We start from the raw sequence: 13,249 nt of genomic DNA, 5'->3' as shown, positions 1-13,249 counted from the left end.
TACGTGTTGAAGGTCCAAGCTGCTCCACCCTCCACCCTCGCTGTCCTGTCCTGTCATCTGTGCTCAGACGTGGTGACAATCCTCTTTCATGTACGAGGCACCAAGGGCATGGAGCCAAGGACCCCCGCCCACTGCTGCCCTTGAGCCCACACTGGGGCGCCCCAGCTCCCTTCCTCAGCAGGCCCACCACCAAGGAAGCCAAGCTGCTCTGACAAGCGGTGTTCCAAGCCTGCCCCCCTGCAGCCCAGGTGAGATAAAAGAACAGAAGTGGGGCAGGTTAGCCAGCGCGGGGCTGGGTCCACACTGAGCAAGTGTGCAGGCCGCGGGCAGACGGGCCGCCTGGACAGCCCCAGCTCCACCCTGATGAGCCCTCGTTCAGCTGGACGGCGAGAACGTGTGATCTTGAAAACGACGACGAGCCTGCCGCTCGGACTCACTCATCCAGGCGGAGAGCCGGCTGTACAGGGAGGGGAGGCCCAGGCTGAGAGGAGGCCACCGCACCCCTTCACCTGGGGAGGGACAAGGGGTTTGGCCCCCACCCTGGGATGCCACGTCCCCTAAGAATCCAAGTTTCTCTTTCTATCGGCCAGAGCAATAACAAGCTGGAGGGCTGAGCGCTGTCTGGAAAGGGAGGCGGGACCAGGTCACAAGGACAGAGTAGAGGGAGCTGGGTGCACGGGGTGACCCGCAGCGCCCTGCCAGTCCCTCCCCAACGAGACCTGGTGCTCACATCGACACTGACTCCTGACGCCGGGGCTGCTTCTTCCCTTGTGCCCTGAAAACCCCAGCCAGGTTGGGGGCCTGGTGGGAGAGGGGTGACAGTTGGATGTCACCCACCTGAGACCGAGGGAGGGACGGGCCAGCCAACTGCGGAAAGCCCTACTCTCCCTGCATCTCCCACACGGTGTCAAACAGCAACCAGCAGTGGGAAGGGAGGTGGCGGCACAGAAAGGTTTCACAGAAACACTTTCAGAGATTACGTGCCAGACGGGCTTTTTTTTTTTTTTCCTTCTCAGATTGATTTTCTTATTCTCCAAAGCGTCAGCATTTTTAAGTCTCTTTTACGGGAGGAGGGACAGGAGGGGTGAAAGTGAGTGTAAACAAACTACAGTATCCACTGGAGGCGGTCGGCAGGGGGTCCCGGGGTCCCTGCATCCCGGCCTGGGACCCCAGGACAGAGGTCCAGGCTAGGCCCCCGTCTGGCCAGACTCATCAGGCAAGAATCCACAACAGGAAAACTGCCGGGGCAAGAAACAAACGTGTTTGTAGTAAGAGATACGGCTCTGCAGCCCTACAGCCATGACGGTGAGCACCAAGAGAAACGGATGTACGGAAACAGCTCAAAACAAAACATGCATCTAGTTAAACGTCTGCTGGGACACACACACACACACACACACACACGCACACGCACGCACACACGCACACACACACACACAGCCTTCAATGCCTCATACAACCTAACAGCCTTAAATATTTTAAAAAACAGAATCATGAACATTACATCAGCCAAAGGGAGGGAGAGGTAGGCCAGAGAAGGAAGAGGCCAATTTTATATCCCATGGAGCTAAAAAAAAAAAAAAAAAGACTCCCAGCAAGGGGTGGGGAGAAAGCTAGTGATCTCGGAGAGGTCATGGCCAGGCCGAGCTCCGCGGCCACCACGCGGTTAACGAAGGCACAGGAACGGGGCGAGGCCGAGGGCAGGACCCTCCACAAGGCCTCATGGCTGGAACGTCTCTGGCTTTCCTTTTTCCCTGTTGAGCCTCATGGAGTTCTTACCACGGTGCCCTTCCACTTTTGAGGGAGGCCTCGTGTCCACTGCGGGGGAGGCTGAGTTCCTGTCCCTCCTCCCAGTGGAAACGAAGGGCCGGCCCAGCCTCGCTGCGCGCTCGCGCCTCAGGAGAGCGATGCGGAGGCCTGTAAACACGGGTTCTGGGGAGGGGAAGGGGTGCCGCCGAGGCGCCCTTGACGGGGCTGGAGCACGGACGAGGAAGCAGGTGATCGGTCGTGACCCGTGGCAGGGGCAGTGGCACGGCCAGCGGCAAAGAGAGGACCCCGCCTCCGTCCTCCGACAGCCGAGGCTGAGGTGGGGCTGCCTGCACCCCCGAGCACCTTCCACAGGCCTCCGGGATCCAGCAGGAGCCTCCGAAATGATCCAAGCTTCAGAGGGTGGCCCACAGCGGCCCCTCCTGGGGCCCCTGGGCTCCTGGTCTGCCCAGCGCTTGCCCAGTCTCCATCTCGGGTCCGGAGGACAGAGGTTGAACGGGAAGCCTGCTGGCCTCTGAACTTCACAGCAGGACGTGAAAAGCACATTCTTTCAATGAGGAGGTACCCCTGGCTGGGCTTCCTGAGTGTTAGAGAGCATCCTTCCATCTAGAGCTGCTCTTGCAGACACACCGAGAGGAGGACGGGCCCGGGACCGCCCCTCCTGCCGTGCCCTCCTCTGAACCCTTCCAAGTGCAATTCCCACATCCGGAAACAGCCTGCTGCCCCCTCCACCTGGACCAAATCTGAATACAACTCTCTACAGTCTGGTCTGGAGCCGCCTAGAGACAGCTCCGAGGCAGCCACCTCGGAGCCTGGTGTCAACATTCAACTTCTGCCTCCAAACACGAGACAGACGCCGGGTGTGGTGGCGTCTTTGGTCCAGGAACTGTTATGATCTGGGGCTCCCAGCCGGACAATCCAGACAAGGCGACCAGGCCGATGGCAGCACTGTGGAGCCTGGTCTTTCACACACTGCACCCGAAGGGCCAGCAGCATCCATCAAACACGGCCACCCACCCGGCTGCGGCTCGGAAGCAGGGCCCCAGCTGAGCCCCGCCACGTGATTCTCAGGCCGGTGTCACCACAGAGGTGCAACGCCAAGTGGAACCAGATCAGGACAGATCGAAGTCCCGCCCGAGCGGCCCTCCAAGCCAGCAGCAGCTCCGCATCGCTTGTGCTTCCGTTCCTGTCTGCAGGCACGCGCACCCACCACTTTGCACACGTGTGTTGCGGGGTTTCCCCAGCAGCCGGCCCTGCAAAGCCTGAGCAGACGTCCAATCTATCTACAAGGTCAGAGTCGGGGCAGGAAGGAGGATGCCTTCCAACTGCCCCACGGGCGCCTGAGAGGTGACAGGAAGCAGCGTGTGTAAGTCTCTAGACAGGAGCCGGGAAGGACCCTCACGTTTCCTAACTTGGGGGGGCGGGTGATGCCCCCTCTTGCCCCGTCTGCTCCCCGCACTGCCGCCGTGGCCCCGACATCCCACCAGCAGGACAGGACAGGACAGGGACGGGCAGCGTTCCCCTTTGTTCCCCTTCACCCGGGCTACCCCGAGGGAAGGGGAGGTCGGTGACAGAGGTCGCTGAGTCAGAGTTCACAGCAAGGGGTTCCCTAAGCTGGGCTACTGCTCTGGGCAGGACCCGAACCTGCTTCAGACCTGAGTGCGGCGTTCTGAGCGGGCTGGGCCGCAGTCGGAGGGAGGCCCGGAAGCTCCGCATCAGGAGAGGTGAGGGCCGCGGCCTCCTCTCCACAGGCGGGAAGGGTCTCCACGGCTTCTCACGCGGCCACGTGCCCGCTAAGCACTGCTAAGACTCCCCAGATCTCTGGCCCATTCTGGTGACGGCCTCCGCCGCCTGCTCTGGCAGCTGGGACGGGTCCGTCAGGATGGACGTGGTGGTGCTCAGGTGCCGGAGGGTGTTCAGCACGGCTGCAAGACAGAGGGGGTAGCCTGCAGACACGGCCGGGGTGCGAGCTCCAAGCCCCCAGAGGACACAACACGCGGTTACGTGTGTACATCCCGCGTGGGGATTCTCAGGCCCCCAAAGCAGGAGAGGCACGGACACCAGGAGAGCCTCTCGCCTGAGGTCTGGACACTCACACCTCTGCCTTTAAGACGACTCCCCCAGTCCCATCTCTTACGCTGCGGGTGGGCGGGGAACGCTGACCTCTTCCTGCTTGTTCCCCTGTCTTAGCATCACACCTCTATAGCCTTTATACACGGCCACAGCTCTTTTCGTTATTACGAGAATTAAACACGAAAATGTATCTGAAAATTCTTGATACGTGGCCTGGTAAGTAGTAGGTGCTCACTAAATGCGAGCTAGATCTGATCAAAGGGGCACACGGAGGTGGCAGGAAGTTGAGGAGAGGCTCTGGGAGCCCTCGCCCCCCACCCTGCAGGGGCGCCTCTGGCTCGGCCTCGCCTCCCTACCCCAGCTGTCTGCGGGTCACCTGCAGCAGAGCCTGGGTTTTCGGCAGCCCTGCCCGCGTCCAAGCCCACATGGCCCCACTCACTCGGCCTGAGAACCGGCAGGGAGCAGTGCTCGTCTAGCCAGCACAGCGCCGTCCGGTGCAGCTCCTCCAGGCTGCTGCTGGACACCACACCCTTGAAGGACTCAAACAGCGGCTTGATGATGACGCTGAACTGCACAGCATGCAGGTTAAAGAAAAGGGAAGCAAGCGTGGAGAGAACGAAGTCCAGTCACAGGCTTGCCCATGACCAACTCCCCTCAGGACTGGCAAGTAACTGTGCATAGTTGTGACGGGGCGTGGGGTGGGGAGAGGGGGAAGGAGAGGGAGAGAGAGACAGAGAGAGAGAGAGGGAGGGAGAGACAGAGAGAGAGAGGGAAGGAGAGACAGAGAGACAGAGGGAGACAGAAGCACAGAGAGAGAGAGGGAGAGAGAGAGACAGAGAGAGAGAGGGAGGGAGAGACAGAGAGAGACAGAGGGAGACAGAGAGAGAGAGAGAGAGAGAGAGAGAGGGAGGGAGGGAGAAACAGAGAGAGGAAGAGACAGAGAGAGAGAGAGAGGGGAGAGAGAGCGAGGGAGAAACAGAGAGAGGTCCCTAACTGTTCCTGAGCCCAGGTGGCGACCACAGTCACCACACTCAGCCTGATGCCAAGGAACCTGCCACTGACCACAGAGGTTCTGACTCATGCCAGCTCCACTCAAGGACCAGGACCAGAGCAAAGTTGGGGGACTGGAGCTGGTGTCTGCCGTCTCTTCCTTTAAAACCCGCCCTTTAGTGCACACAGACACCACCCGCCCTGTCAGAGCTGAGGCTGGAGCATCCGTCCTCCCACGTGACCCCCTCCACAGCCCGTCAGACCCCAGGCCCAGGCACGGCGACCGACCCCACCCCTGTGCACACTGTCCACTCAGAGGCACAGCAGTGGCTGGGTGGGGAGTGACAAGGGCAGAGCCTTCCCCCATAAGGGCCCTGCTGACATCTGGAAGGCCAAGTGCAGGGAGGCCTTGGCCCCAGAGACAGAGCCCAGCACTCAGGTATCCGTGCCTCGTTACAGCAGTCAAGGCCCTGCGGCACAAACGCAGAAAACAGCCTGGAGGGAACTGGCTTCAAATCCAGGCTCTGCCGCTTAGTCGCTTTGTGAGCCCTGGTATCGGGTGGTACCACACTCCCCGCCACTGCCAGGACGGAGCTGGTGCCAGGACGTGTTAGACCAGATCCCACCTCCTTCCCACCTTATTGCTTCTGCCAGTGGCTCCAGCCTTGTCTTTACTTCTCAAGGACTCAGAGCGCAGAGCGGGCCTGTTCCAGGTCCCCAGGGAGCCCCAAGCCTGGGCGGGCACCAAGGACAGCCTGCTCCACACCGTGGGCCCGGCCGGGCCCCTCCCTCTCAAGACAGAAACTAGCATTACCTGTCTTGACAAACTCAACGACAACTGTTTAGAGAGCATCTTCTAAAGCAACTCAAGGCTCAGTGTCTGCGGTTCTAGTGCACTGCGTGGGGGGTGGGGGATGAGCAAAGAAAACCCAAAGATACAATCCAAAACTTCCAATTCTGCAGAGTCCGGCTTTTCACATATTCGTCAAACATGTCTCGCATGTGATCAAACTGGCGCCGGGTGACGGGGACGCCCGTGGCAGGGAGCAGCTGCTGGCAGGAGCTGAAACGACAGGAAGAGTCCAAGGAAGCTCAGCGTGGCTGGGGGCCAAGTGGGCAGGCCCAGGCGGGGAGCCTGGGGAGAAGGAGGAGGGCAAGGGCTGCAGCGCTGAGCAGAGGCCTCCACCAGCGATGAGTGCCCCCCCTGTGCCGTGCCAGTGAGGACGGGATGCCACCTGAGCCCCCAGGCCCAGCCTCACATGATGGTGGTGTTGAGCTCCTCGATTTCCTCTCGCAGCCGCCGGGCCTCCTCCTGCATCTGGCTGCGCTCCTGCTGCAACTTGGTGATGTACTCCACGGTCTTCTGCAGCGTGATGGCGTGGCTGGTCTGCAAGGGGCGGCCGGGTCAGGGCGGCAGCGGGCGCGGCGAGCCCGCCATGTCCGCCCGTCCTGTCGGCCCTCCCCGCCCTCCGGCCACTCACCAGCTTGGTGTTATTAGAGATCAAGCTGTTGAGGGTGTCAAAGCCCATCTTGATGTTGAAGCGCCTTTTCTGCTCGGCTGAAATGTGCTTCATCTGCCGGTTCTGTTGGGAAATCGACCCGTCACTGTGACACAGGGACCCCTCCCCTCCCCATCCCACCCCCACCTGCTGCCCAGATTAGGGGCAGATTGGGACCCTGAGGCCTCTGGAGAGCTATGTGGAAGGAGGGGCGACAGGAAGCTAAAAGGCTCCAGAGGGAGCCAGGAGGGGGACAGGACGGGACTAGAAAACCATCCCTGCAGGAGAGAGCACAGCAAGGGCCCGAGGCTGCTGCTTCGGCCCCTCCCAGCCACCCTCACACCTGGACCCAGTTCTGACAGCTGCCGCCTCCTCCCTCTGCTCCACAGGGCTCAGTGCTGGCTCCTGGGCTGAGGGCCACTGTCACCACGGGGCTGGGGGTAGGTGGGGGGTGGGAGGGGCCACCAGGCTCAAGGTTAAAGCAGCAAACCTCCCTCTTTCTGATGCCGCCCCAGCCTGGCGTGGGACACCCCTCAAGCCCACGGTTCTTTCCAGTGCGTCTCTAGTAAGGGCCGCAGTCATCCCCAAAGCCCTTGCCTCCCCATCCTTCCAAGGGAATCAAGACCCAACAGGTACCTTTAAAGCAGCCACATTTTTGGGGTCTGCAGAAGATTTCCCTGAGCAGTTGTTCTGGGGAGACTGAGGACTGGGGCTCTGTTCTGAAGCACACGGAGAGGCCTGCCCTGAGTTCGGGCAGTCTCGACCTGAGAAGAGCAGAGACTCCCCTTAGGGACCAGGCTGCACCAGCTGCACACGACACCCACCCTGAACCTCCAGGCAGCCCCAGAGCAGAAACAGGAGGAACCCCTGCCAACAGGCGGGGGCAGGGGGTGGGTTCCGTTAGGCCTGACGGACCCCAGCTGGACGCTGCAGTCACAGGTCTGGGGGCTGCGAGGAGGCCTGCCTCCTGGGCCACCAGGGGCCCCTCTGCAAGGCCCCTCGGTGTCTGCAAGGCTGTAGTTCTCACCCTGGGTGGCGAGCACATGGCTACCAGTTCTTTTTTGTTGTTGTTCTTTAATTTCTACATATATGTTTTCTCACACCTTTTTCAATTGTACCCACCCCTGACATTTTTTAATTAAAAAAAAAAAAGGAAAAAAAAAAAAAACCAAAGCGCTATTTTACCCACAAAGAACATGGTGGAAGAAACCTGTGGCCCAGGCTCCAGAGACACCCGCAGGAAGCCCCTCCCTGACCCTCCCGGTCTGTGCTGGTCCCGCTTCACAGCACAGATGCCTCAGGCTCAGTCCCCTCTGCTCGGCTCTTCTCCCCACCCTGCCCTCAAGGCTCTAACCTCCAGGGACCTGCCTCAGTGGACAAGGCGCCATTTCCCTGAGCCGGAGCCCCATACAGTATTCCAGGGCCTGACTCATAGCCAGTCTGCGTCTGTATCTTCCCAGATGAGGGTCCTTATTCTTCAAAGCCTGTCCTGGGACAAGTCCCTGTCTGATCCCTGTAAGTAGAGAGCCTTCCCCCTCGTGTCCTGCACTCTACCTCGGGAAGATGCCTCTGCACAGGGTGCCGGGAGCAGCTGCCACGGTTTTACCTGAGACAGGAAGACACCTTGGTCTCCCTCCGACCTGGTACCTGGCTTCTCCCCAACCCGCAGCAGCACAGCCTCGGGAAGATCATCTACCCTGACCTCTCAGCTCTTCAGACGTCACTGGGCAATATCAGTCCTACCCCGGCCACCTCACCGACGGAAGACCAAGCTGGGGAGGAAGGAAGGGGGCTCCCGAGGCGTGGTGCCGGCACACCGTGGGGGAGGGGAAGACCGGCCAGTGCCGGACAAGGCCGGGGGCTCCTGTGGCTACGGCAACACCAGGCTCATGCTTTCTGGAAACTGTCGACGCGGACCCCTCAATTCCTTTTTTATTTTTAATTTATTTAATTAATTAATTTATTTTTGGCTGTGTTGGGTCTTTGTTGCTGTGCGTGGGCTTTCTCTGGTTGTGGTGAGTGGGGGCTACTCTTCGTTGTGGTGCGTGGGCTTCTCATTGCGGTGGCTTCTCTTGCTGCAGAGCACAGACTCTAGGCACATGGGCTTCAGTAGTTGTGGCTTGCAGCTCTAGAGCGCGGGCTCAGCAGTTGTGGAGCTCAGGCTCAGCTGCTCTGTGGCATGTGAGATCCTCCCGGACCAGGGCTCGAACCCGTGTTCCCTGCATTGGCAGGCGGATTCATAACCACTGCGCCACCAGGGAAGCACCACTCAATCCCTTTTGTGGATCAGAACTGGCAGCTCAGAGCCAGGCCTTTCTTTTTTCTTTTTAAATTTTAAAAATCTTTTTTGGTCACTTCGCATGGCATATGGGATCTTAGTTCCCTGACCAGGGAATGAACCTGCACCCCCTGCGTTGGCAGCACAGAGTCTCCACCACTGGACCCCCAGGGAAATCCCCATCAGAGCCGGGCCTTTCTGAAGGAGGCCGAGCGATGTCTCTGCGAGCACACGAACTGCCTGCACTGCAATGCGCCGGCTGCTTTCCCTGGTTTATTCTGCCCTTTGTCGAGCGTTTCCCTAGCCTGGGCCACTGGCAGCTTCTCACCACCCTGCCTGGAAACCCAGGCTCAATCCCGGGCACCATCGGCAGCCTCCCCAGTCCAGAGCGGGCCCGTCACTCCACTCACGCGGTCCCAACCGTTCCAACCAGACAGCAGACTCACTGGCACCTGTGGCAGGGACCTGGGCGATGCCCCCATGTGGTGGGACCTGCTCGCCCTTTACCAGGGAGTCCGGTACTGTGCTGGGAGAGAAGAGCCGGGAGATGGGAGCAGGCTGGCTGCCCGTGCCGTGGCCAAGGTCTGTCACCAGGATGCTGCTGTGGAACTCTGTGACCCCAGGAGCCTGAGGGGACACAGGGGAGAGAGGTCACCCCCAACCACAGTCATGCTGGGTGAGGGCCACCCAAGGTTATAGGATGCTAAGGGCCTGTCTGGTCCACTCACCCTGGCAATGGCAGCAGGCGTGATGACCATGTTGGACTGGGACACGGTGGAAGCCAACATCCCTTCTCTCTTCAGAGGGCCTGAGGTCATGATCACTGCTTGGGGCTGTCCTGAAAAGGCAGCTGCCAGAACAAGGGGGAGGTGAGGGTGGCGGCCCACCTGGGGGCCCCAGGGCTGGCCAGGCTGCACAGGGCGGGGCGGGGGTGCCTAGGAGCAGCACACGACCCCTCTGCTGCCACTGAGATGTCACCTCCTTGCTGCAGGGCATGAAGACAAAGCTACTTTTTTGCAGCTTCTCCTTGGAGGGGACAGATTACAGACCCGGGAAAGAGATGACCAGGACCATGTTTTTTTCAAACTGGATTGAGACTAACTAAAAGAACAACATAGAATAGAAAAAATAGACTAGATCTACACATGTAGTCTTTCATAACCCTTCTGTCTCCTATCACAATGTGTGTGTCACGAGTTTGCAAGCCTGGGAACGGGAAACATCCCGGCGGGGGATGGGCAGGGGGAGATTCCCACTTGCTTCCCTCCACCTGACTCACCTGGGGCGAGGCAAGCATTCTTCAATACCAAGGACATGGGCTCTGGTTTGGGAGCAGGCACTATTTTGGGGGGCTGCTTGTGCCTTCCCCCAGGCAATGATACGGGCTTGGGGTGCACGAAAGTTAAACGGGGTTGAGGAGGCCCAACGGTTGGTGGCCGGCTGACCGGAGACAGCGCCAGGCCACAGGGGGACACGGAGGGGGTGGGATAGTGGGTCGTGATGATGAGGCCCTGGCTCTGGCTGAAGGTGGTGGCAGAGGCGTCGTGGGTGAGGGTGGCAGAGGCCGTGTGGGTGATGACAGGGGGCGACTTGCTGACTTCGGCAAACTTCTGTGGCTGCAGGAAGGCAGGGGGAGTCGGGGGGTTCAGGGCAGTGGCGGGAGGAGGGCCTAATGGCAAGACGGGGGAAGCAGGTGCAGGGGCTGGGCTGGGCGACAGCAAAGGCATGGTGAACACGGGCAAGAAGGGCTGCGGGACACTCAGGGGTGGTGCAGAGGGACCTAAGTCTGCGGGCTGGAGAAAGGGGTTCCCCGGCTGGGAGGTGTGTTCACAGCCCTGCCCACTCGTGGGGTCCAGGGCCGTGGCTGCAGGGGGTGCAATGAAGCCGTCAGGGAGGCTCGGGGTGGGCAGAGCGGTGGTTGGCAGGATGCTCTCCTAAGGAAGGAAGAGGAGAAGTGAGGAACGAACGCTAGAGTCACACTGCTCGCTGTCACTCTCCAGCGCTGCACACCACAAGGTCCGACACAGTACCCGGCGCCTGGGACGATGCCCCGGGCAGAAGGGACAGAGGCGACGTCTCCCAGCCCTGGGACTGCTAATCTGCGGGGGTTGGATCTGGGTCTCCCCAGGCATCTGCAGGGGTCTTGTTTCCATTAGGAACTCAGTGATAACACGGCTCAGACACAGCGACTGTCTGCACACACTTGGCTCTCGGCCTGGGGATATCTTGTTTCTAGAGTCCAGCGGGGTCCCCCCAAAGTCCCTGCCATCTTCTGTTACAGAGCAGGGGCAGCCTGGATCACAGCTGCTCACGAGGCTCCCCCAGGACAGTTTCACATGTCAATTCTAGAGAGGTCACCTCTTCCTAAAAGGGAAACGCTACAAGGAATCAATTGTTCGGATCTCAGTCTCTATAGGAGAAACTCTTCACGGAGCCAGATGGAGGGAGAGAGGGTCAGGTCACGGGCGCCTAACTGGATATGGGCACCAGCCCGAGAGTCTCTTAATGGCAGAGAGCCATGCCTCACTCAGCTCAGCCGTCCCAGCAGCTGGTAACCAACTTGTGTTGAGTGCTGAGTAAAAAGTAAAAGAAGTACACGGAACTTCCTTTTCTTAGCGATCTGAGTTTTTCTTTGCTGTCTCACCGGCCCAGTCTTAACTGGTCAAGACAGAGCCCGCTGCACACAAGGTTATCTGGGCCTTAGGCAGGAGCATACGTTTACTGATAGAGTCTCCCACCTCACGGACACCTAAGGATGCTTCCAAGGAGGGCTAGGATAACTTCTTTACACATTATATGTGAGTTCACTGCTGGATCTAGTCACCCCTAGCACTTTGCTTATGGCTGCAAAGGTCTGAGGACCAGTCCGGTGCCCCTTCCCCCAAGTTCTCTCTACCTGAGCAGGTGGGCTGTTGTGATCTGGTGCAGGCCCTGAGGCGGGTGCAGGCAGCATGGAGCTGAAAATGGAGCGGCTGGAAGAGAAGAGGTCTGAAAGACAACATCAGGGGCTTGTGAGCTCTGTGCCCATCACTCCACTGCATTAAGACCCAAACAGATCAGGCACTGAACCCCACCTTACCCAGAGGAATGCCATGGCTAGAGGGCATCTCCCCGCCCCCCCCACCACGAGGTAACTCTGCAGAAGGAGGCCCTCTGCTTGGAGCTGCACAGGCTGGCAACCAGTGTGGCCTCTGAAACACTCCCAGGCCTGGGTGGCACCCGCTTTTACAGTGGCAGGAGCTCAAGGACCAGTTCTAACTGCAGGAAACGGCGAGGAGGTGGCTGTGTCGTCAGCGCACTCTGCTGCCTAGTGGGAGAACTGCTTACAGTCAAAGCCAAACCAGAGGCTCTGAGACGTGGAGGAGGAGACAGAACGACATCCCAGAAACACTTTCCAGGCCTTGCAGCTACTAGCAAAAAAATAAAAAAGTTCTGGAAAAATTCTAAGTCCTCTCCCTGGTCCATTCTAACAGTTGCCTCTATGACAGGGAAGCAACATCCACGTTGTCCTGGGTAAAGGAAGATGCAGGTAGCCGTGCTCTTTCTCTGCCCCAAGTCCTCACCCTGGAAAGGCTCAAAAGTGTCCATAAAGTCCAGGTTGGGCTGCAAAGGAATCAGCCCCGGTTGAATCATGTCTGCATTTCCCAGATGTGCTGTAAGAATCAGAAAGGAGACAGAGGAATCATTTTGCCTTCTCAGACCATGTGCTGTAGGAACATATTAAGGGCCTGGAATGCATCTTCCTGGCCCTGCTCGCATTCTAGATTCTTCCGAGGAGAAACGTAGGCCACTGGCTGGGATTTCTCATCAGTTCATGGGCATCGTCCGCCCTTAGAGGGCAGGAAAGAGAGTTTTCGTAGGAAAGGTAAACTGAGTATTTGGGAACAGACACCCCCCCAGAAGCCATGAGCAGCTATGCAGAGACCCCGGGTTCTAATTTCAGCCTGTGGGCTCTTCCCTGAGGGGTTAACTGGACAGCTGCACGCTGCCAGGTGAGAGGCCAGCCCAGGAGTGCGAATGATTTTCCTGAGAGTGAGTCACAGGCCCTGTCATGCGCCCCAGGCCCCTGTCCTCTGCTGAGGGACAGTATCAGAAATGTGAAACTGGTTCAGACCAAACCTCCACTGTTCCCTGGCGGTGGCACCACGGGCCTGACGGGGCCCCCACACAGCAAGGAGGCTGGTCAACCCTTCTCCTCACTGCTCACCCTAGACAAGCGACAGCAGCTCAGGGACGGCCCCGAGGCAGAGCCTGCCCTGGGGGCCCGGTGGAGAAGGCAACGTTTCCAGTCTAGAGTCTAGGGGCGGGTTACCTATTTCGCGCGGGTTGGGCCAGGCCACGGGCGGGTGCGAGGAAAGCGTGGAGAAAAGGGTGTCGCTGAATTCCGACATGAGCATGTCTGTGTTCAGCAGCGTGTCCTCCTCCATGGGGACTGGGGTCTTCCAGCCATCCCCGTGCTTGTGCCAATAAAGCATGTCATCGTCCTGCCACCGACAGGGGGGAGGACAAACCAAAGGGACAAGAGTGACTTGGGGGTTCCCAGCACATCACATCAGGGAAATACGCTGTACTGTTTCGCAGAGCAGCCAGGGAACCCATATAAGAGATAAGGTGAGGGGGTGGGGAACTGCAGGGAGAATCC

At 59.3% G+C, this 13,249-nt stretch overlaps 1 protein-coding gene across 6 annotated transcripts in view; it reads right to left on the bottom strand.

Moving 5' to 3' along the window:
• Positions 1-3,539: 3,539 nt before the first annotated feature.
• Positions 3,540-13,249, bottom strand: part of MLXIP (MLX interacting protein) — a gene marked incomplete at its 5' end in the record, with an annotated part of 57,877 nt that continues 48,167 nt past the window's right edge. The window contains 12 exons of one of the 6 annotated variants that reach the window (XM_082852510.1): positions 3,540-3,692; positions 4,280-4,409; positions 5,770-5,893; positions 6,090-6,217; positions 6,312-6,413; positions 6,966-7,093; positions 9,018-9,234; positions 9,336-9,457; positions 9,887-10,541; positions 11,504-11,595; positions 12,171-12,260; positions 12,920-13,091. In XM_082852510.1, coding sequence (XP_082708636.1) covers positions 3,571-3,692; positions 4,280-4,409; positions 5,770-5,893; positions 6,090-6,217; positions 6,312-6,413; positions 6,966-7,093; positions 9,018-9,234; positions 9,336-9,457; positions 9,887-10,541; positions 11,504-11,595; positions 12,171-12,260; positions 12,920-13,091 — 2,082 coding nt within the window. In that variant the 3' untranslated portion in view covers positions 3,540-3,570. Of the gene's footprint in view, positions 3,693-4,279; positions 4,410-5,769; positions 5,894-6,089; positions 6,218-6,287; positions 6,414-6,965; positions 7,094-9,017; positions 9,235-9,335; positions 9,458-9,886; positions 10,542-11,503; positions 11,596-12,170; positions 12,261-12,919; positions 13,092-13,249 lie in introns of all 6 variants that reach the window. The other 5 variants (XM_082852511.1, XM_082852512.1, XM_082852514.1 and 2 more) reach the window with 5 other exon arrangements.

This window comes from Leucopleurus acutus, assembly GCF_964270905.1.
Source record: "Leucopleurus acutus genome assembly, chromosome: 13".
In the NCBI taxonomy this organism is placed as follows: Eukaryota; Metazoa; Chordata; class Mammalia; order Artiodactyla; family Delphinidae; genus Leucopleurus; species Leucopleurus acutus.
The sequence above is the reverse complement of the archived record's forward strand: the minus strand, read 5'-3'. Positions and strand labels throughout refer to the sequence as shown.